A 22,151-nucleotide genomic window follows, 5' to 3' on the forward strand; every position below is an offset into this window, starting at 1 on the left:
TCTTCTCCAGCACCACAGTTCAAAAGCATCAATTCTTTGGCACTCAGCTTTCTTTATGGTTCAACTTTCACATCCATACATGACTACTGGAAAAACCATAGCTTTGAGTAGATGGACCTTTGGTGGCAATGTCTCTGCTTTTTAATATGCTCTCTAGGTTGGTCATAGCTTTTCTTCCAAGGAGCAAGCATCTTTTAATTTCACGGCTGCAATCACCATCTGCAATGATTTTGGAGCCCAAGAAAATAAAGTCTGTCACTGTTTCCATTGTTTCCCCATCTGTTTGCCATATTGGAATACAGCCGATGTGATAGTTTCAGCAAAGGGACTTAGCCATATGTACACATGTATCCATTCTCCCCCAAACTCCCCTCCCATCCTTCCTGCCTTATAATGTTGAGCAGAGTTCCTTGTGCTATGTATAGTAGGACCTTGTTGGTTATCCATTTTAAATATAGCAGTGTATACATGTCAATCCCAAACTCCCTAACTATCCCTTACCCCCACCCTTTTCCCCTGGCAACTGTAAGTTTGTTATCTAAGTCTGTGGATAATCTGTTCCATTTTGTAAATAAGTTCATTTGTATCATTTCTTTTTAGGTTCTACATATAAGGGATGTCCTACAATATTTCTCTGCTCTGTCTGACATTCTTCACTCAGTGTGACACGCTCTAGGTCCATCCATGTTGCTGCAAATGGCATTATTTCATTCTTTTTAATAGCTGAGTAATATTCCACTTTGTGTATCCATTCCTCTGTTGATGAGTATTTAGGTTGCTTTCACGTCTTGGCTGTTGTGAATAGTGCCACTGTGAACACTGGGGTGCATGTATCTTTTCAAGTTATGGTTTTCTCTGGATATATGCCCAGGAGTGGGATTGCAGGATCATATGGTAGCTCTATATTTAGTTTTTAAGGGAACCTCTGTACTGTTCTCCATAGTGTCTGTACAAGTTTACAAACCCACCAACAATGTAAGACGGTTCCCTTTTATCCACACCCTTTACAGCATTTATTGTTTGTAGAGTTGTTGATGATGGTCATTCTGACAGTGTGAGGTGGGTCATTCTGACAGTGTGAGGTGATACCTCTAATTTCCTTACATGTATTTTACTTTAAGTCTGTACTAGGTACTTTTTTGATGGTAGGAGATGTGGATAAGACAGATATAATGAAATCATATATCTAATAATTTAATTAAAAATTTGGAGCTACTATCCATATATATTTAATGTATGTATATGATATGATTTAATATGATATATATATTATGACTATGATAATGCTTGTGATGTTGTAGATTTAGATGAAATGAAGTAAAAAATTGTTTGTTAGTGAATTTTCTTCCTGCAGCTTTTTCATGTGGCTTATAGTTTGTCATTAGTATATAGAAGTAAATGTTAATTTTTTTTACCTTAGCTATAACAATATCATTTTTGATGGAAGTGATGGAATGATTATTTGGTCTTACTTGTAAAATAAATATAATAAGAACTTTTACAGAGTGTTCTTTTTTAACTTCTCACAGGTATTATTCAGCTCTAAAAACTATGGAACAATTAGAGAATGTGTATTTTCCCCGGGTTAGTCAGTACCGGTTTTGTCAGCTAATGATAGAAAATCTTCCTAAGCTCCGTGAAGATATTAAAGAAATCTCCATGTCTGATCTCAAAGACTTCTTGGAAAGCATTCGAAAACATTCTGACAAAATAGGTGAAACAGCAATGAAACAGGTGAGAATACAGAGGAGAATTTTATTTATTTACTGAAATATAATTGATTTACAATGTTGTGTCAATCTCTGCTGTACAACAGAGTAACTCAGTTATGGAGATATGCACATTTTTTAAAAGGAAAATTTTAATTTGATGGTATTTAATAATCTAGGTTATAGAATATATCCAAAGTTTACTTTTTTTTTAGTTACATAAAATGCTTGTTTCAATTTTATCCTTTACTTTGTTTAGTCGCTAAGTTGTGTCCGAGCCTCTTATGACCCCATGGACTATAGCCCACCAGGCTCCTCTGTCATGTCCAACTCTTTGCGACCCCATGGACTGTGGCCTACCAGGCTCCTCCGTCCATGGAATTTTCCAGGCAAGAATGCTGGAGTGGGTTGCCATTTCCCTCTCCAGGGGATCTTCCCAGCCCAGGGATCGAACCCGGGCTTCCAGCATTGTAGGCAGATGCTTTTACCATCTGAGCCACCAGAGTTTGGAAGCAATATTCTAAATAAATTATTTTTTACTACAGAAATTGAATATCAAATAAGTCTGGGCACAGAGGGAGAAAGAGAATTCTGATTTTTCTTTTTCCAGTGATAGGTTAATGATGTTAATGGGTGAGAAGGGACAATGATTTTAAGTACAAGCCTCTAGAGCCAGCATCAAGATTTAGGTGAGGGTAGGGCTGGATGGCATCACCGACTCGATGGACATGAGTTTGAGTGAACTCCAGGAGTTGGTGATGGACAGGGAGGCCTGGCGTGCTGTGATTCATGGGGTCGCAAAGAGTCAGACACGACTGAGCGACTGAACTGAACTGAACAGTGTCCTAACGTGAAGGAGTATTAGCTGAACTGAATGAGAATTAGGTCTAAACCAGGTAAGACTCTGATGCTGGGAGGGATTGGGGGCGGGAGGAGAAGGGGACAACAGAGAATGAGATGGCTGGATGGCATCACCGACTCGATGGACATGAGTTTGAGTGAACTCTGGGAGTTGGTGATGGACAGGGAGGCCTGGCGTGCTGTGATTCATGGGGTTGCAAAGAGTCAGACACGACTGAGCGACTGAACTGAACTGAACTGAGAGCTAGATTTCTGTGATGTACATGGTCTGATTATCTGGGAGTAGAAAGGTCTGAATAACAGTAGTGGGTAAACTTTCTACATGCTAACAGAACAGAGCAGCTACAATCTGACCTCTCCTAACATAGAGAATGTTCCACTAATATGCATCAAGTACCATTTCCTTCCTCAGGGGATCTTCCTGACCCAGGCATCAAACCTGGGTCTCCTGCATTGCAGCTGGATTCTTTATAGTCAGAGCTACCAAAGCATTAATTAGGCATTATATAGTGAGATTAAAATGCTGGAATTAATCCTATAGTTTTTTCAATCTCTGACAATGAAGTATCACTAAAATGCATAAAAGAAAATATAAAGTTTCTCGATTGATCTGTATAAATACTCATTTTTGTCAATAATTAAGTCAGTTGTGGGATAACAGTTTCTGCTTTTCAAGTGTTCATAAACTGTGGACGCTTTCTGTGGAAAACGAAATAAGCTTGCAACTTGATATCATAATTTTCTGTGAGGTTAGTAGACATTTTTTTAATACAAATAATCCATTGGAGTTAAGGCAGCATATTTTATGTATGTTCCAGAATGGTATCATATCTTTAAAATTTTTCTAGTGTTTTTAAGTTTATGTCTTTAGTTTTCCTCTTAAAAAAGAATTAGTGGTAATTCTTTTATAAAATCTTGACAGTGCTCCAAACCAAAGGTCATTAAAATAATTGAATCACTAGTTGACCTGAGGCTTCCTAAGTGGCTTCCTAGGTGGTAAAGTATCCGCCTGCCATTGCAGGAGATGCAAGAGACACAGGTTTGATCCCTGGGTTGAGAAGACCTCCTGGAGTAGGAAATAGCAACCCACTCCAGTGTTCTTGCCTGGAGAATCCCAGGGACGGCGGAGCCTGGTGGGCTACAGTCCATGGGGTCGCACAGAGTCAGACACGACTGAAGCGACTTAGCAGCAGCAGTTTTTATAAAATCTTGACAGTGCTCCAAACCAAAGGTCATTAAAATAATTGAATCACTTGTTGACCTGAGGCTTCCTAAGTGGCTCCTAAGTGGCTTCCTAGGTGGTAAAGTATCCCCTGCCAATGCAGGAGATGCAAGAGACACAGGTTTGATCCCTGGGTTGAGAAGACCTCCTGGAGTAGGAAATAGCAACCCACTCCAGCATTTGTGCATGGAAAATTTCATGGACAGAGAGCCTGGCGGGCTACAGTCCATGGGGTTGCAAAGAGTCAGACAAGACTGAGCATGCATACACATACATTAGTCAAATTCATTGAATCAAAGAGTGGGATGGTGGTTGCCAGAGGGAAATGAGTTGCTCATCTACAGACATAAAATTTCAGAATGAAATGAACAAGGTCTAGGGAATTCCCTGGTGGTCCAGTGGTTAGGACTCTGGGCTTTCACTGCTGTGGGCCTGGCCTCTATCCGTGGTCAGGGAACTGAGATCCCACAAAATGCTTGGTGTGCCCATTAAAAAAAAAAAGATGAACAAGCTGTAGAGGTCTTCTGTAACTATTATACCTATCAGCATAATGTATTAAATTATTGATATACACATTGAATATGTACACTTAAAAATTTAAGAGAGTAGATCTCATGTTAAATGTGCTTACCATAATAAAATAGAATTGAAGAAAAGAAAGTGAAAGGAAATAATCAAGAGAAGAAATCAGTATAATAGAAAGCAAAATACAGTAGGGAGGATCAACAAAGATGAAGATTGATTCTTAATCTTTTCAAATAAAATTGATAACCCCCTGCAAGACTCTTGAAAAAAGAAGGAGGGTACAAATAAATTATGAATAAAAAATGGAACATCATTCCAGAGCCTGCACCTCCAGACATTAAAAAGATGAAAAAGTATGAAGAAATTCTTAAACCAGTTTTGACCACAATATTTTTTCAAATAATCTGAACTTTTCTTTTCCCCAAATAGGCACAGCAGCAGAAAATCTTCACTGTTACTCCACAGAAGCAAAATAATCTAAAATTTGGGAAGACTATGTATATAAATGATAGAATTCCAGAAGAAAGGAATGAAATTGTATTGAAACATGCATTTGAGGAAGAGGATGAGAATGAAGAGGAGGTGATGGGAATTTGTTTCTTTTTCTATTTTTTTGTTTTTATCTGGTCCTTCATTCCTTTCTTTTCTTCCCTTTTTCCTTTCTTTCTTTCTTCCCTCCCTCATCTATTATTGGGTAGTTTTTTCTGCTTAAGTTGTAATGTCTCTGTGAGTCTTGCCATGTGTAAAGTGAACTTAAGTAGATCAGTTTGTAATGATATTAGAACAAAAGAATCATCTAAATTGTGAGATTGCATAATGGACAGATATAGATGATCTATATAAGATATGGATAATGAAATATAGATGATGTCATATATAACATAGATAAGATATAGATTATATTTGTAAGCCACAAATAATTTAACCTAGGTGTTCTGCAATAATTAACAGTAAAAGTATAAATTTAATTTTTTTGTAGTGATCACTCATAATTTAATTACCTGTGGCAAACATTTAATTGCATGATGGCTTAACCTTGACATTTAGACTAATTCTTTTTTTCTTTGGTTGGTGCTGAGATAGTACAAAGTAATTTTAGTAAGATTAAAGTTAAAATTTTAATTTCTTAAAAGTTTTATTAAGTCTAGAAACCTTGCAATTGTCCTTAAATATTTTCTTTCTTTTATTCTGTATGTTCAAATTCATTCCTTGTCCTAGTGCTTCTTTTATTCTTTCTACAAAGTCATCTGTTGAGCCTACTTTTTATCTTTTCCGTTGAATTCCTTTTGAATTAGTTAATACCATAAGAAGTCTAGTATTCCCAATTGTTTATAAGTTTGTCAGTGAGATTTTAAATTCTTTTTTTAAGGACACTGTTAGGGTATAGTAAGAACTTTTAATTGATTGATTAAAAAGGAACCATATAAATGTATGTGTCCATGGCTTCTCTGTGGTTGTGGGAACCACTGAGTGTTCAGTGTGTACATTTGCATTATATGCTTTGAGGATAAGTGAATATGTATTTATGAGTGTGTGTGTATATATATATGTTAATATTTGTATGTATGTATATACATATATTTACATATACAGTGGACGTCTGATATACAGACAAATAAACTGCCTTAAAGGGTTTAATGTCTTTCTAATTGTGGAATTAATGTGACCTGAATGGTCCCTTGGAATAAAATAAACATTTTTTAAATCTGCTTTTTTGTTCTTCTTAATCAATATTCAGAGAATCTCTGTCTTTTCTTCCTTGAAATTCAGAATGGTGAAAATGAACCATCTAGTTTTTGTATCTCAATTTTCCTGAATCTGTTTTGTGTATCTTTCAACTGTTGGAAGCATTGCCATCTTCCCCTTCCCCTAAATCCATACTCTAAGAGAAACTTTGTTGTTTCCCTGTTCTTTCAGATCTATTTAATTATTACTACATTTTATTTCTTTCATTTTCACAAATAAGTAACTCTATAATAAAAATAATTTAAGTTCACTCAGAGGATTTGTAAGAATGGAAATGTGTTCCTTTAAAAAGAGTTTATTTCACAAGTGTGGGAAACTTTATATTACTTTGTTTCTTTCATTGTAAAGTGTACTTTAAAAATACTATTAACGTCTCAGAATCACGATACATCTTAAAGTTGATGATATAATAGTTTCAAGTGGTAGTGTTTTTTTCTTTTTTAGTGTTCCATAAAATAATAGTGATAATATCTTAAATTTGATGAAATATTGATAAGTGATACATAAGGGAAGGAACTTCATCTGTAACTAAGTCATACATTTGAGCACTGTCTTTTTCAGAAGCAGTAATTATATGTCTAGTTATCCATAGCAGTTTTCTGATAATCTATGAAGCATGTTAAAGATATATAGTCTCCCTGCATTTTGACCTATAACCTAAAATAATCAACAATGATGATATATATAAAGAATAAGGTATGAACAGGTTCCAAAACATAATAAAAAGGCATTGTGCTTCTATTATATGCTTTTTATGAATCTATGAAATCTTCTTGTCTAATTTTAACTTTATATTATTCAATAGCAGACTAGTAGTTTGACCTATAATTTGAAAAAATTGTTCTATTTTTTCAGGTCTTAACTGTACAAGATCTTGTTGATTTTTCCCCTGTTTACCAATGTTTGCACATTTATTCTGTTCTGGTAAGTATCTTTTGTATACGTGTATATGTGTATGTATACATATATGTGTGTGTGCACATATGGGTGCATATACTTATATTATTGAAAAGACATGTATGCATTTTAGGCCTGCTTTTCTGAAGGCTGACTACAAGTTCATTGAGCTGTAAATCTACATGCAGTATTTATTTGGAAAGTATCCACTGTGTGTGAGGCATTTACTTCTTTCTTTAACTTATGATGTACTTTGAAGTATACTTTTCATGTGTATTTAAAAGAACTTTGCATTTCTTCCTTCTTAGCTCTGTACTGTTGTATCACAGTTACTTTTAAATATGTTCCTTCTATATTTGTTATGCCAGACTACATTGTTTTCATTTTTGGTTGAACAATTATCCTTTTAAAAATAGCACTATTCTGATATAATTCATATACCCAAACATTTACCTTTCTAAGATATATAGTTTAGTGATTTTAGTATATTCACATGGATGTGCAACCATTACAAATAGTTTCTGAACATTTTATTAGTACAAAAGAAACCTCTTATGTGTTAGCAGTCACTCCTTACTCTCCCCTCACCTCAGTCCCTAACAAGCACTAATTTACTTTTTGTCTCTGTGAATTTGCCTATTCTGGGTATTTCATATAAATGGAATCATCATATATGTGGCCTTGTGCGTTCAACTTCTTTCATGTAGGTAGAAGTTTAAGATATTAATTGAAATTTCTCTTCTTTTTTAACGTAGACATTTAAAGCTGTAAATTTCCTCCTAACCTCTGATTTAGCTGCAGTCTCTGAGTTTTGATGTATTGTGTTTTTGTTTCCATTTATCTCAAAGTATTTCCTAATTTCCTGTGATTTCTTCTTTAACCCACTAGTTATTTAATGGAATTAAATAACTAATTTAGTTTAAATAACTAAACACCAAGATGGAGTTTAATCTCCATGTTGGTCAGTTTCACTAAAGTTCTTCTGTTATTGATTCCTAATTTAATCCCATTGATTAAATCAGAGGTCATATTTTGTATGATTCTAGTCCTTTTAAATTTATTGAGGCTTGTCTTACGACATCACAAATGCTTTATCCTGGAGAATGTTCCATGTAAACTGAAGAATCATGTATACCTGGCTGTTGTTGGATGCAGATTAATGGTATACCGTGTTAGAAACACTATATATTGTCCTGTGGTGAGATATGCGTAGTTCTTATATAACATGTTCAGAAGTTGAGGATTGATAGCTAATTTTCTTACTTAGTTTCCTTCACTGATAGCCGTATTTTCTTTGGTCAGTCAAAAATGTATAAAGCCTAAGTGATAAGTTGGGCAACTATCAAATTATTTGAACTTCCCTTTAGTTTTCTTAATTGTCATGACTCCAAACAAGGTAACTGTCTATGAACTATAATGCCAAAAGCTTGTTCTTGGTATTCAATATGAAATACCATTCCACATTTAATTCTAGTTGTTAGAAACTGAAAAATGACCCTTATGGGATAAAGAAGTTATCTGTTTAGCAATGTGTTTGTGTTATATGTGTTTTTATTAGTCTACTGGTTTTATTTTAGGGTGATGAGGAAACATTTGAAAATTATTACCGAAAACAAAGAAAGAAACAGGCAAGACTAGTATTGCAAACCCAGTCAAATATGGTAAGTATGTAGAAATTTTGAACTGATTATGTTGTCAGTTTTTAACCCCTTTAATTTCTTCAGAACATGCATTCCACTGCAAATATTTATTGAATACCTACCATTTGCAGTAATTGGTTTAGGTGTGAAGGTTACAGTAGTTCAAATGGATGAGTCCCATCTCTCATGAGCTTACATTCTATTAGGGAAGACAGAAATAAATAAGACAAGTAAATATATGAAATGTCAGGGAGTGGTAATTAGTTTCTGACAGTATGATAGACTGAGTACCTTAATTAAGTATTCTACTGAAAAAAACAACTAAAGATGCTGGATAAAACATTTTTTAAAATCTTAAATTCTTTTTACATGCACTGAGGATCACATAGGAAAGTATAGTCCTGACAAAGACTAAATAAGTAATCTGAAGGGGCTATGTTTGTGGGATTTTTATCAGTCATTCTTAAGAATACATGTATTTTTTGGCTATAAAATTGTTGACATATTTGCTGTAGAAAAATAAGGAAAAAATGAAATAAAATAATCCATAATGTGAAAAAACTACTAAGTCAATGTGAAACTGTTCTATATGTTGGTTATGGTGATACATATGTGACTAGATATATCTGTGAAAGCTCATAGAAGCAGCACATGAAAAAGAGTTTTATTGATGTAACTTATACCTCAGTACACCTAAATATAAGATAAACAAAACAGGAAAACTTAAATGAAGACAAATCCAGACAGGCATAATGAAACACTATGCATGGGTTCTAAGTCATTTCAGTCATGTCTGACTCTTTGCGACCCTCAGGACTCTAGCCTGCCAGGCTCCTCTGTCCATGGGATTCTCCAGGCAAGAATACTGGAGTGGGTTGCCATGCCCTCCTCCAGGGGATCTTCCAGACCCAGAGACTGAACCTACGTTTCCTGTGGCTCCTGTATTGCAGGCGGATTCTTTACCACTGAACCCTGGGGTAAAGCCCCAATGAAGCACTAAATGTAGCTTTTTCCCTCAGGGGGATCTGCTAAATGGGAAAGTATGAGTTTTAAGGACGTAGAAGTATAGAGGGGTAAGCCCAGAGTCACCCTAAGAGGGTGATGAGAGATTCTCTCCTTTGCAAGGCTGAGACTCCAAAGAATTATAGCTCATTATTGGGATGACCTAGAGAGAAAGCCATCTTGCAAAACCTCTCAGGTCTTTCTGCCAAACACACTAAAGAAAATTGCCTATCCCAAATCCTGGTGCTGAGTGAACAAAGGGAAAAAATCCCTAGTAATTCATAAGAAGCAGTTCTTAACATGTGTTTGCAATCCAATTTCATTCTACTTGGATTGTCAAAAAAAATCTCAGGCTGAAAATTTAAAGTTGTTCCGTTTTGATGTTGTCTCCAGGTGTCTACTAGAAGCAAATGCAGATCTTCTCTGAACCTTCATACCAAGTTAAACAATATCCACAGTTAAAGTTTCAATAGGAAAATTAACAACTCATACTTAGAACTAATTATTGAACAAGTGAGAATCTTTAGAAATATTGACAAGAGAAATAAATTGTAAAAGACTTTCAATATTTGAGATATTAGGCATAGAATATAAAATAACAGTATTTTATATAAAATAACAGTATTTATTATATTTAAAGAAAGAAAAGTTTGCCCTTCTCAATAGGGAGCCATAAACGATAAAGGAATTACCCAAAAAATGTGAAAAAAATCAAGAAGAACACCTAATAAAGATATATTAGCCAAAATGAAAAATTTTGTGAACAACTTTTAACAGTTGATGAATTAGTTGACCTGAACAAATTATCTAGGCAATATCACAGAGAGCTACTTGAACTCTCATCCACTTCTGATGGGTATGAATATTGTATCTATTATAACTATTTGGAAAATAGTTAGACAATTTGTTATAATGTTAAGCAAACACTTATCATATCACCCGGAAATCCCACTCCTGTTTTTACCCATAAGAATTGAAAATGTATCTACATAGTGGCTTATATATGAATATTTTAGTAACTTTATCCATAAATGCGAAAAACTAGAAACATTCCAAGTGTCTATGAGGTAGTGAATAGTTAGTTGTACCTCTACATAATAGAATGTTATGTACTCACCAGTAGAAAGGGAACTGATACATGCAATGACATGGATAAATCTTTTTTTTTTTGAAACAAGTAAAGTGTTTATTAGGAGGAAAAGAAGTATAGTATGTGTGGATAGATACACAGGTGAGCTCACAGAGAGGGTCCCTGAGTCGCTCTCTTGTAGCAATTGAAATCACTTATATAGGGCATTTCTTCTGGGTTTCCTTTGGCCAGTCATTTTGATTTGCCTGGTTCACAGTCCATATTTGGTGTATCTCAGGATCCTCTTGACATGGATAAATCTTAAAAGCATTCAGTTCAGTTCAGTTCAGTCGCTCAGTCATGTCCGACTCTCCGCGACCCCATGAATCACAGCATGCCAGGCCTCCCTGTCCATCACCAACACCCGGAGTTCACTCAAACTCATATCCACAGAGTCGGTGATGCCATTCAGATACAACAAAATTACATATAGTATAATTTGTGTTATATGACATTTTTGAAAAGGCAAAACTATAAGATAGAATGGGATCAGTGGTGAAGGGTTAGGGATTGGGCAGAGTGATTCACTACAAAGGGGCATAAGGGGAACTTTGTTATAAGATAGAAATATTCTCTATCTTGATTCTGGTGTGGTTTCACAAATGTCTACATTTGTCGAAACTCATTGGATTCTCATTTGTAAAAAAGGTTAACTTTGCTTTATGTAAATTATAACAATAAATTTGACTTTAAAAACAAAAATAAGAGAAGACCTTAAAAATACCTGGAGAGAAGAGGTTATTTTCAAATAAACAAGACAGTGGAGTATTTTCAATGCTGAAGGGAAAGAACTGTCTACCTGGATTCTCTATTCAGTGGAACAAGAACAAAGATAGACATTTTCAGACAAAGAGAAAGAGAGTTTGTTACCGAGACGCCCTTAGAAGGAAAGAAGAGACTGTAGTCACAAAGAAAGTGATGCCAAATAGAAAAAATGAGATGCTAAAAGAAATGAATAGCGAAGAAAGTATAAATATATGGATAAATCTGTATTGACTATAGAAAATAATATTAATACAGTATTATGAATAGAATTTAAAACAAGATAGAAACAAAATGCACAATAACAATAGCATAAATATTAAGGTGAATAGAATAAATATTAGGAAGTTATTGAAACTGAACTGTTTTGGAATTATCCAGAAAAGAATAAAATTATTAATTAATTTTAGAGTTTGATTATTTAAGTATGCATAATATAATTTCTGTAACCATTAGAAGAATAGAAACAGTATATAGTTAAATATAATTTTAAAAGCTTAAGTTATAAAAAATTCATCTTAGAGCTGATAAAAAATGTTAATTTGAATCTATAAGTACTTGATAACATTGACTCAAAGTATTTAAAGCAAAATTGCTGCAACTAAAAGGGTAAATTAAAAAATCCATAGGCATTGTGGATGCTTTAGTATCTTATAAACCATTAGAAAGAAAGCAGTAAGAATACAGAAAATGTTTAATAATAGGCTTATCTAATAGACTTAAAGCTCAACATTCAGGAAACTAAGATCATGGTATCCGGTCCCATCACTTCGTGGGAAATAGATGGGGAAAGAGTTGCTGACTTTATTTTTCTGGGCTCCAAAATCACTGCAGGTGGTGATTGCAGCCATGAAATTAAAAGATGCTTATTCCTTGGAAGGAAAGTTATGACCAATCTAGACAGCATATTAAAAAGCAGAGACATTACTTTGTCAGCAAAGGTCTGTCTTGTCAAGGCTATGGTTTTTCTAGCAGTCATGTATGGATGTGAGAGTTGGACTGTAAAGAAAGCTGAGCGCAGAAGAATTGATGGTTTTGAACTGTGGTGTTGGAGAAGATTCTTGAGAGTCCCTTGGACTACAAGGAGATCCAACCAGTCCATCCTAAAGGAGATCAGTCCTGGGTGTTCATTGGAAGGACTGATGTTGAAGCTGGAACTCCAATACTTTGGCCACCTGATGTGAAGAGGTGACTCATTTGAAAAGACCCTGATGTTGGGCAAGATTGAGGGTGGGAGGACAAGGGGACGACAGAGGATGAGATAGTTGGATGACATCCCAGACTCAATGGACATGGGTTTGGGTAGACTCTGGGAGTTGGTGATGGACAGGGAGGCCTGATGTTCTGCGGTTCATGGGGTTGCAAGGAGTTGGACATGACTGAGCGACTGAACTGAACTGAACTGAATAGACTGGTGGTCCAGTGGTTAAGACTCAGCACTTTCACTGACATGGGCCCAGTTTGATCCCTGATTGAGGAACTAAGATCCCCCAAGCCAGGCAGCATGGCCAAAAAAAAAAAATTCTGTTTCAGCACCTGTAAAAACACTTTTTAAAAGTACAGTTTGAACACTGTAAAATGTGGCAACATACTATGTTATAAAGCAGGTATCAAGACATCAAACTTTTATGTCATGTAGACTCTATTCTCTGATCATAGTATTTTTAAGCCAAAAGTGTAATAACAACCTCCTCCCTGAAAAAAATCCAGATGTTTGAAAATTTGGTCACTTTCATGAAATAAAATACAATATTTGAACTTAATTGAAATATTTCATGTAATAAGCTCTTATGAAATTCAAATAATCAAATATTTTCTTTTTGTTTAAATTATGAATAATAGGAAATTGTAGATCATTTCAGAGGAATTTGACTTTATGAATCAGATAAGAAATCATTAGAAGATTTTTAGCAAACGATATATTTATTTAGTTATTTTTGAAAAGTATTGTTCTGGCAGCTGTCTGGAGAATAGACTGAGGAAACAAGCCTGAAAGCTTGGAAGGCTAGGTAGGAGAATGATGTAATAGGCCAAGTGAGAGATGATAGTGGATTGAATTAGCCTGCTAAGACGAAGGTTCTTACTTTTTAATTTGCTTATTTTGTCTCTTTTCGAATGCAAATTCCATGAGGGGTAAGGACTTTTTGTTATTTACCAGTGTATCCCTCGTGCGTTAAAATATATGCTTCTTATAGTAGACTCTCAATAAATATTTGTTAACAAAGGTTGTACTGATTTGAAACTACTTTTATGTTACTGATATCTATTGTTTTAAATTGATTTTTATTTTTCATTTAAAGCATGAAACAGTTGATGGCTATAGAAGATATTTCACTCAAATTGTAGGGTATGTATCTAATTTGGCAACAAATATTATTTTGATATTGTGTTAAATGTCAGAACTAATTATTTTCTATTTAGGTTTGAATTTTATTTCAACTTGTTATTTTGCAATTGCTGTTTTTAGGTTCTTTGTGGTGGAAGATCACATTTTACATGTGACCCAAGGATTAGTAACCAGGGCATACACTGATGAACTTTGGAACATGGCCCTCTCAAAGATAATTGCTGTCCTTAGAGCTCATTCAGTAAGTTAGATAATTTATGTTACTAAATTTTTAATTCAGTCACTTCAAGAACTTATGAATTGGATAGTGTCAAAAGAAAGTTGTACCTTGATTAGTTCTACATTTTTTTGATAATTATCAGATTTGGAGGTAGTAATGTTAGGCCTTTGTGTGGTAATATTGAGCTGTGATTTTGCAACTGACTGGGGCTTCTGAAGACACTTTCAGTCCAGCATTATAGAAGATGGAGAATTATGCTGTTCTCATTAGTCTCAACTGACCTCTTCATTAGATCACTGAAAAGCACCATGAAAAAAGGGTTTTTAATTATCATTCCACATTCTTTGTTTTCAAAATAAACTCCACCATTAAAACTCAATAGAACTTGTTCTTCAATGTTTATAGCTTATTTGCAGTAGTACACTTATAAATGTCCTAAAAATAATATGCAGTTGTCAAAATTTAAACTCATTTGGAATAGGGAATCTTTAAGTAATGAAAACTTTTTATGAAGAAAAGTAAAATGATAAAATGTTTTTATAATATGCCTTTTGCGGAAGTAAAAATTATGTTATAAGGACTAGTGAAATTAATAATTTCTTAGAGTGGACTTTTTCTTAAGATAATTTTGGAAGTTTGCCTTCAGTAAAATCTCCCAAGCTTAAAATTTTATAATCTATTATTTAGAATTTTATTATTGAGAATAGAGATTGAAAATATTTTGAAGAAAGATTATTAGTTTAAGTGATACTTAGATTATAAATACATTATATTTTTACTAATCAGGGACATAGATTCTGGGTACACTGTCCAATGAACTACAACTTTTTCTGTCATATATAATAAAGAACAATATATTTTATCATGGTTTATATTCAGACAAGCTATGAATATGCAATATTGTAGTATGCTCCCTATTAATTCCATGACATCATGTATGGAATCATATTATATTAAATGCAATATATCACATTTAAAATCTTACTAAATGCTATTAAGGGAATAAGTGAATTTCACTATCCTTTTGAAATTAATTATTTTCCTTTGATGGATTACTAAGAAAATACTTAAATTGTCACTTAGAAAAATATATTGATTATATCTCTTTTATAATAGAAGAAATAAATAATTGAAAAGTAGAAATATAAACCATCTTTTCAATTTGAAATAACTAGTTCCTTAAAATCTAAAGACTTTTTTGGAAATATAAGCAGTGTTGCTTTGACCAAAGTAAGTGTGTGCAAATTTCAGGAAAATTTTTTTTTTATAGTACCTAAAGTGGTTTGTCATGTCATGATCTTTCCCTAAGAATTTTTTAATGAATAGAGGAAGTCAGCTGTGAATCTGATAATCAAGACTTTAAATTTATTGTAAGTCAAGCAAATTTAAGGAAAATTTTTCAAGTTTTATTTCTTAATTTTTAACCAAGTGACTCTGGTGTGTGTTTGTTTGTTTGTGTTTCTACCCCCACTTACCCTTCATTCTCCTAGTCTTATTGCACTGATCCTGATCTTGTTCTGGAGCTGAAGAATCTCATTGTAATATTTGCAGATACTCTACAGGTGGGTAATAATCTGATAGTCAGTTAATGGCTATTTGAGCACATAAAACTATTCAAAATATAGTGTATACCATACTCATTTCTTGTATTGTGGCTTAATGGTAGTAAATTAGTAATAATCAAATGTTTACTTATGTATTGATATTCTCCTATCACGCAGAACTTTTCATACTACCGCCTTCCTGATTATGAAGCTTGGACAGAGATCAGGGAATAGTATCATCTTTTAAAATATTGGTCATTCTGTTGGAGTAGATATAGTATTTTTGCAGTTAAAAAAAAAGTATGCAATGTAGTGGAAAAAACCCTGAACTAGAAATTAGAATGTTAAAGTTCTGCCTGAGGATAATGAACATGAGCTGTGGAATCACAGAGACCTGAGTTTATGTTCAACTTTTGCTGTTGACTAATTGTATGTTTACAAGTTTTCTGAACTTCAGATCTTCATTTGTGAAAGTGGATTTATTAATTACTAGTTTTCAGAATTGTTTTGAGTTTTAAATGTGATACTGTATATGAAAATAAATGCTAGTTTGAAAGCTGTATGTGCTCATTTCCTTCCTAATTTCAAGTGTGCTATGACTGTAAGCAGATCACTTTACTTTGCATTTTGGAGTTTTTTTCTTTTTAAAATAAGATTAAAACTGAATTGTCTGAAAACTCATTGTCTTTGTGGTTATCAGTATCAAAGTTTTGAACTTGTCCCTCATCTTTGATCACAGATAATAAAGAATTGATTAAGTTTTCATGCTTAAACTTATGGGATTTTTGATAAATTTGATTGATTGATTGATGTTTGATTGATAAGTTTTCAACCGTGCTTAAATTTATGGGATTGTTATGGCTGGAATAACTTTTTATGAAATATAGACCAGCATTTTCCAAAGCATGTTACTAGTTGTATGGTCAAAAATGTTTGGAAAATGCAGAGTGAAGTAAAAGAGATTTTTCTACTATAAGCAAGTTTATAGCATACATTTCCAAAGGTAAGGTGATTATGTGGCATTTTCCCAACATATCTGGCTCTTAAATCTTTTTTTTTCCCTTAGAGTATCTTTTCGATCTAGAGCTTCATATAAAGTGCTTTAGGAAATGCTGGGGCTTCTCTTGTGACTCAGTTGCCTGTAATGTGGGAGACCTGGGTTCGATCCCTGGGTTAAGAAGATCCCCCTGGAGAAGGGAAAGGCTACCCATTCCAGTATTCTGGGGTCGCAAAGAGTTGGACACAACTGAGTGACCTTTACTTTTAGGAAATACTAAACTGTTTGTTTTATCACAGGAGTCCATCCTAGAATAATAGTTATCTATTTTATTCTTAAACCTAAGGAGAAGATACCACAAGCTCCTTTAGTAAATTATTTTATTGCCTTATATCTTCATTAGTTTGTATGGCTTATATTATAAAACCAGAATAATTTGGGATTTTTTTTCTTTCATAAATTTTGTGACTAATGTACCTGTAATACTGATCTCTCTGCAAGAAAACTTTAGTAAGTTTTATTAAAGACTGCCTTAATATTTGGGGCCTATTTTTAAGTAACTTGGAGTTTTGCTGTCCTTAATGACTCAAAGCATTGCTACTCAAAATATGGTCTGGGAACCCCAGGTCAACAAATTGTTTGTTATGGATCCGTAATGAAAAGAAATTTCTATCAGAATGTAGATCAACAACGTCACTAAAGTACAAAATTTAGCTCAGTTGGTTTTTTGTTTTTGGTAACGATAGCAGCATTGATTGATATCAGTAGGAGCATTGATTTATATTCTGGTGTAAATTCTTTATCTTTTTTTATTTTTTTTTATCTCTCTTTTAAAAACCATACAGACTGTCCTTAAATTGGCATTTTGAGTACAACTGTAGATTCAGTTTTAGATTAAGTAATTGGTATGGTTCCAAGGAACTCTGCAGAGAGTCAAAGAGTAGTAGGCAATATTCAGGTTGCTGCTGCTGCTGCTGCTAAGTCACTTCAGTCGTGTCTGACTCTGTGTGACCCCATAGACGGAAGCCCACCAGGCTCCCCTGTCCCTGGGATTCTCCAGGCAAGAACACTGGAGTGGGTTGCCATTTCCTTCTCCAGTGTTACAGAGGCGTTAAAAAAGCAACATTGATGGATGTATAAACCCTTGTAAATACACCTTTGTAATCTTACTGCTTTGAAATAAAGTTGAGAAAAACAAATCAGTTCTTGCTTATTTAGAAATCATGCAGTATTTTCATTTCACTGAAAATTGACAAGCTGATTATTAGGTAGATCTTACACTGAATTAAATAAATACTGGCTTTTTAAGTTGTACTTAGTAATTGAAAAGTTGAGAGAATTAAAGATGATCTTTTCTAATTAATCTTTAATTAAAGCATGTTGCACAATATTTCATTTTAAAAATTGGCACTTTACCACCCTAAGGGAATTTTTCTTTTTAAAATCTTACTATTTCATCACCTGAAACAAAGCTAACTAAACAATAAAGTGAAAAATCAAAACGCAACATAGCATGTTCATAGTTCTGCTTACTGCCTATTAAGCAAATGAAAAGCAAGCATTTATTGATTCATTCATTAACCTTTTTTGAGCACCCGCTATGTGCTAACAGCTAGATAATATGATATATATAAAAATCAGTAAAACAATAGGGACATAAAGATTCTTTGGTTTAAGAAATTAAGTTTAGTTGTAAACAAATAAGATGTATAATAAGGCATACTAATTTAGTAATATATTAAAGAACTTTGGGCTCTTGGAAGATAGAATGATAACTTTGATTCCAGGAGTTGGGAAGGGTTATATAGAAAGTTGACATGTGAGCTGGATTTTGAATTAAATGTGAGTTCAGCAAGTAGATATGAAGGAAGAGGCATTTGACAGGCAAACAGCATGTGTCAGTTATAGGTAACTGACTACTATGTCACCATAGTATAGTATGGTGTACTTTGGCCACCTGATGCAAACAGCTGACTCATTGAAAAAGACCCTGATGCTGGGAAGGATTGAAGGCAGAAGGCGAAGAGGGTGACAGGGAATGAGATGGCTGGATGACATCACTGATTCAGTGGACATGAACTTGGGCAAACTCCGAGAGACGGTGAAGGACAGGGAAGCGTGGCGTGCTGTAGTCCATAGTGTCGCAAAGAGTTGGACACGACTTGGCGACTGAATGACAACAACAAATAGTGTGGTGGGCATGAGACTGGCTGACCAGCTTGGTGGTGTTAGAAATTGTAATGTTTAAATGTAAGCAAAGAAGGGTAGAGAGTGGTAATGAAACTGACTAGGTAGTTTTGGCCAGATTGTGGCATGTCTTGTGAGACTTTAGTATGCCACCTCTAGGGGAATGGTATGATCAGCTTTGCACTTTTAGATGATAATTTTATGAGTTGGCAATAGAGTGAGTTGAGAGAGACAGATGGTTGGAGTTTCAGTTTAGAAAGCTTTTACAGTGATCTAGGCAGGGGATGTTAAGGACCTAAAATAAAACAGTGGTACTGGAAAGATTTCTGAAGAAAGAAAGGTAGTAGATGATGGAGAAAAATGATAGGTTTGAATGAAATTTGTAAAGGAGGTAAAATCAAAAGAATCTGATGAGTGATTCGATGTTTGTTTTGGGGGCATTTAGATGACATTAGTTTTCTTTCCTGATAAATTGGATTGATGATAGAACTATTAAAAGAATAGGAAGTAGGAAGAACACTTGGTTTAGTAGGAAGATATGAGTTTAATGTGCTTGTTGATGGACAGGAGATGTCTAATAGCTGTTGGAATTAAATATTTAGAGATACCGGAGAAGGCAATAGCAAGCCACTCCAGTACTCTTGCCTAGAAAATCCCATGGACGAAGAAGCCTGGTAGGCTGCAGTCCATGGGGTCGCTACGGGTCGGACACGACTGAGTGACTTCACTTTCACTTTCACGCGTTGGAGAAGGAAATGGCAACCCACTCCAGTGTTCTTGCCTGGAGAACCCCAGGGATGGGAAAGTCTGGTGGGCTGCCGTCAATGGGGTTGCACAGAATCGGACACGACTGAAGCGACTTAGCAGCAGCAGCTAGAGATACAGATTGAGAATAGTCAGTGAACGTAGTGTTTGAAGTCAGTTGACTTGAAATTGCCCTAGAGAGCTGGAAGAAAACATTGAAGGATGGAGATAGAAGAAAAACGAATCCAGAAGGATTACTCATAGATAAAAGAACAAGGAGAAAGAGTGGTGTTACAGAATTCAAAGCAGAAGAAACAGAAGTAAGATAGAATGAGAAATCATGGAATTTTTTATTTAGGAGATACTCTGTGATATTATTGACAGCAGTTTCAACAAAGGAATAGGAGTGGGAGTTAGATTGTAGTAGGTTTGGCTATGGAAAGACAGAGGAGGCAGCTGCAGGGCACAGAAAATTGTAGGACGGCTTTTTTGTTTCCTTTAGTTGTTCTTGTTTTAAAGATGGGAGGCAGTTTAGCAAATTTATTTAGTGAAGAGGAAGGAGGTGGTGGAAGTTAAAAATGCAAGAGTGAGGAGCTGATCCATGGAGCAGTTCCTGCAGGAGGAGATAGGATCAAGACCCAAAGACGACGAGGTGAGCCTTGAAGTGGAAGAGGGATAACTCTGATGTGAGCAGAAATGTTTGGTCCTAATATGGGTATGATTTCAGTGGATTTGGAGTTGCAAAGGAATAAAATTTTGGAGTGTCTATTTGATAACTTTTCCCTGTACTACAAAGTCAGCGTTGAATTGAAAGTACAGTGTTTCAGACAGAATATATTCTCTTTTTTTCTTCTATCTTATTTAGAGACTGATTCCCAAGATGCAGTTATAGGGATCAGTAATCTTGAACTTTTCCTCCAGTTCTGACTTGTAATACTTTTTAAGGTTAACAATGTAATCCAGACTGAAAAGAGAAAGAAGAAATGGAAAAATAATTCCAGCTTCATAAAACTTTCTAGACCGTTTTTTAAACTGTTGCAACTTAGTGGAAAGTCTTTTTTTCATACTGTTGAGATGGCGTACGATTTGATATAGTGATCACTTCAAACAGTTCTCTAGTATTCTGAACTTTTAAAAATGAATATCTTTATTTATTTTACTTGTTTATCTGCTTTTTGTGTGTATGTTCTAGGGTTATGGTTTTCCAGTAAATCGACTTTTTGACCTTTTATTTGAAATAAGAGATCAATACAATGAAACATTGCTTAAGAAATGGGCTGGAGTTTTCAGGTTAGTCTAAGCCATGGTACCTTAATGTAATGAAAACAATTGCCAAATGATGAAGTAATTGTTTTTGCATTTAGCAATAAAATTGCTTATAATTATATTTTTATTGTGGTAAAATATGTGTAAAATTTACCATTTTAACCTTTTATGAATGTATATGTCAGTGACATTAAGTATATTCACACTGTTGAAGCCATCACTACTGTTCATGTCCAGAACTTTCTTATCTTCCTAAATTGAAACTCTGTACCAATTAAACAGTACCTCCCAATCTCTTTTTCTTCTAGTCCGTCCCCAGAAATCACTATCCTACTTTGTCTTTGAATTTGACTACTATGGTTACTTCACATAAGTAGTTTGCACATTGTTTGGGTTTTGTGTCTGAATTTGTTTGGTTTTTTTGGTCTGGTTTATTTCACTAAGCATAATGTCTTCAAGGTTCATCCATGTTGTAGTAGTATGTGTCAGAATATCATTCCTTTTTTAAGGCTAAATAATATTCCATTGTGTGTATCATGTTTTATTTATCCATTCATCTACTTATGGATATTTGGGTTGTTTTCACCTTTTGACAATTACGAATAATGCCACTATGAACACTGACAAACAGTTATCTGTTTGGGTCCCTGTTTCAGTTCTTTTGGGCATATACCCAGAAGTGGAATTGCTGGATTATATGGTAAATAATTTTGAGGAACCTCTATTCTGTTTTCCACAATGGCTGCACCACAGGTACATGACTTATTTCCAGCCTCTAATTAAGATGCCAGAGCCATTTATCAATTAGATATTCATTATCTACTGCCCAAACCATATCCTTCTCTTGTGTTCCTTACCTCTGCAGATGTCTGTGATGAGGTGAGATATATATCATTTGTCTGTTTCCCTTGTCTAGAAACCACAGATTTATTTTGATTATACTTTCCCTCATAATCCTCGTTTAGTTTGTAAGTCCCATATATTCTACTTCTTAAAAACTGTTTCTGCCACTCCCTTTCTGCCTCCACAAATACAGCTTTAATTCATATCCTCATCGCTCTTTATTTGGATCATTCAATCTTTCTACCTGGCCTCTCTCTGTTCATTATTGTCTTTTTCTTTGTTTTTCCTCCACTGTGTGAAATTCTTCCTATGATATTCCTCTGCCTAAAACCTCAGATGATATTCCATTGCCTATACAATAAGATCTGGGTCTCAGTTTGTCCACCTGCCCAGCTTCATTTTAAACCATGTCCCTTGCATACTTTATACTCCAGTAATACTGCATACTTGTGGTTTTATTCAACTCCTCCCCACAGTTGTACTTTTTCATCCCTTATGTTTTTGCATGTT

At 34.5% G+C, this 22,151-nt stretch overlaps 1 protein-coding gene across 5 annotated transcripts in view; it reads left to right on the plus strand.

Annotated features, from left to right (window-relative positions):
• The window catches only part of EXOC6 (exocyst complex component 6), a 193,852-nt gene that overhangs the window by 63,175 nt on the left and 108,526 nt on the right, over positions 1 to 22,151 (plus strand). For all 5 annotated transcript variants that reach the window (XR_008685777.2, XM_055425072.2, XM_055425073.2 and 2 more), the window contains exons 6-13: positions 1,530 to 1,734; positions 4,747 to 4,899; positions 6,919 to 6,987; positions 8,538 to 8,621; positions 13,794 to 13,840; positions 13,961 to 14,081; positions 15,551 to 15,622; positions 20,725 to 20,822. Coding sequence is in view for 4 of the 5 variants with exons in the window: in XM_055425072.2 (XP_055281047.1) it covers positions 1,530 to 1,734; positions 4,747 to 4,899; positions 6,919 to 6,987; positions 8,538 to 8,621; positions 13,794 to 13,840; positions 13,961 to 14,081; positions 15,551 to 15,622; positions 20,725 to 20,822 (849 nt within the window). In the remaining variant the exon portion in view is untranslated. The remainder of the gene's footprint in view (positions 1 to 1,529; positions 1,735 to 4,746; positions 4,900 to 6,918; positions 6,988 to 8,537; positions 8,622 to 13,793; positions 13,841 to 13,960; positions 14,082 to 15,550; positions 15,623 to 20,724; positions 20,823 to 22,151) is intronic.

The sequence above is a fragment of the Moschus berezovskii genome, chromosome 12, assembly GCF_049115385.1.
Source record: "Moschus berezovskii isolate FMDL1 chromosome 12, NW_MosBer_1.0, whole genome shotgun sequence".
NCBI lineage: Eukaryota > Metazoa > Chordata > Mammalia > Artiodactyla > Moschidae > Moschus > Moschus berezovskii.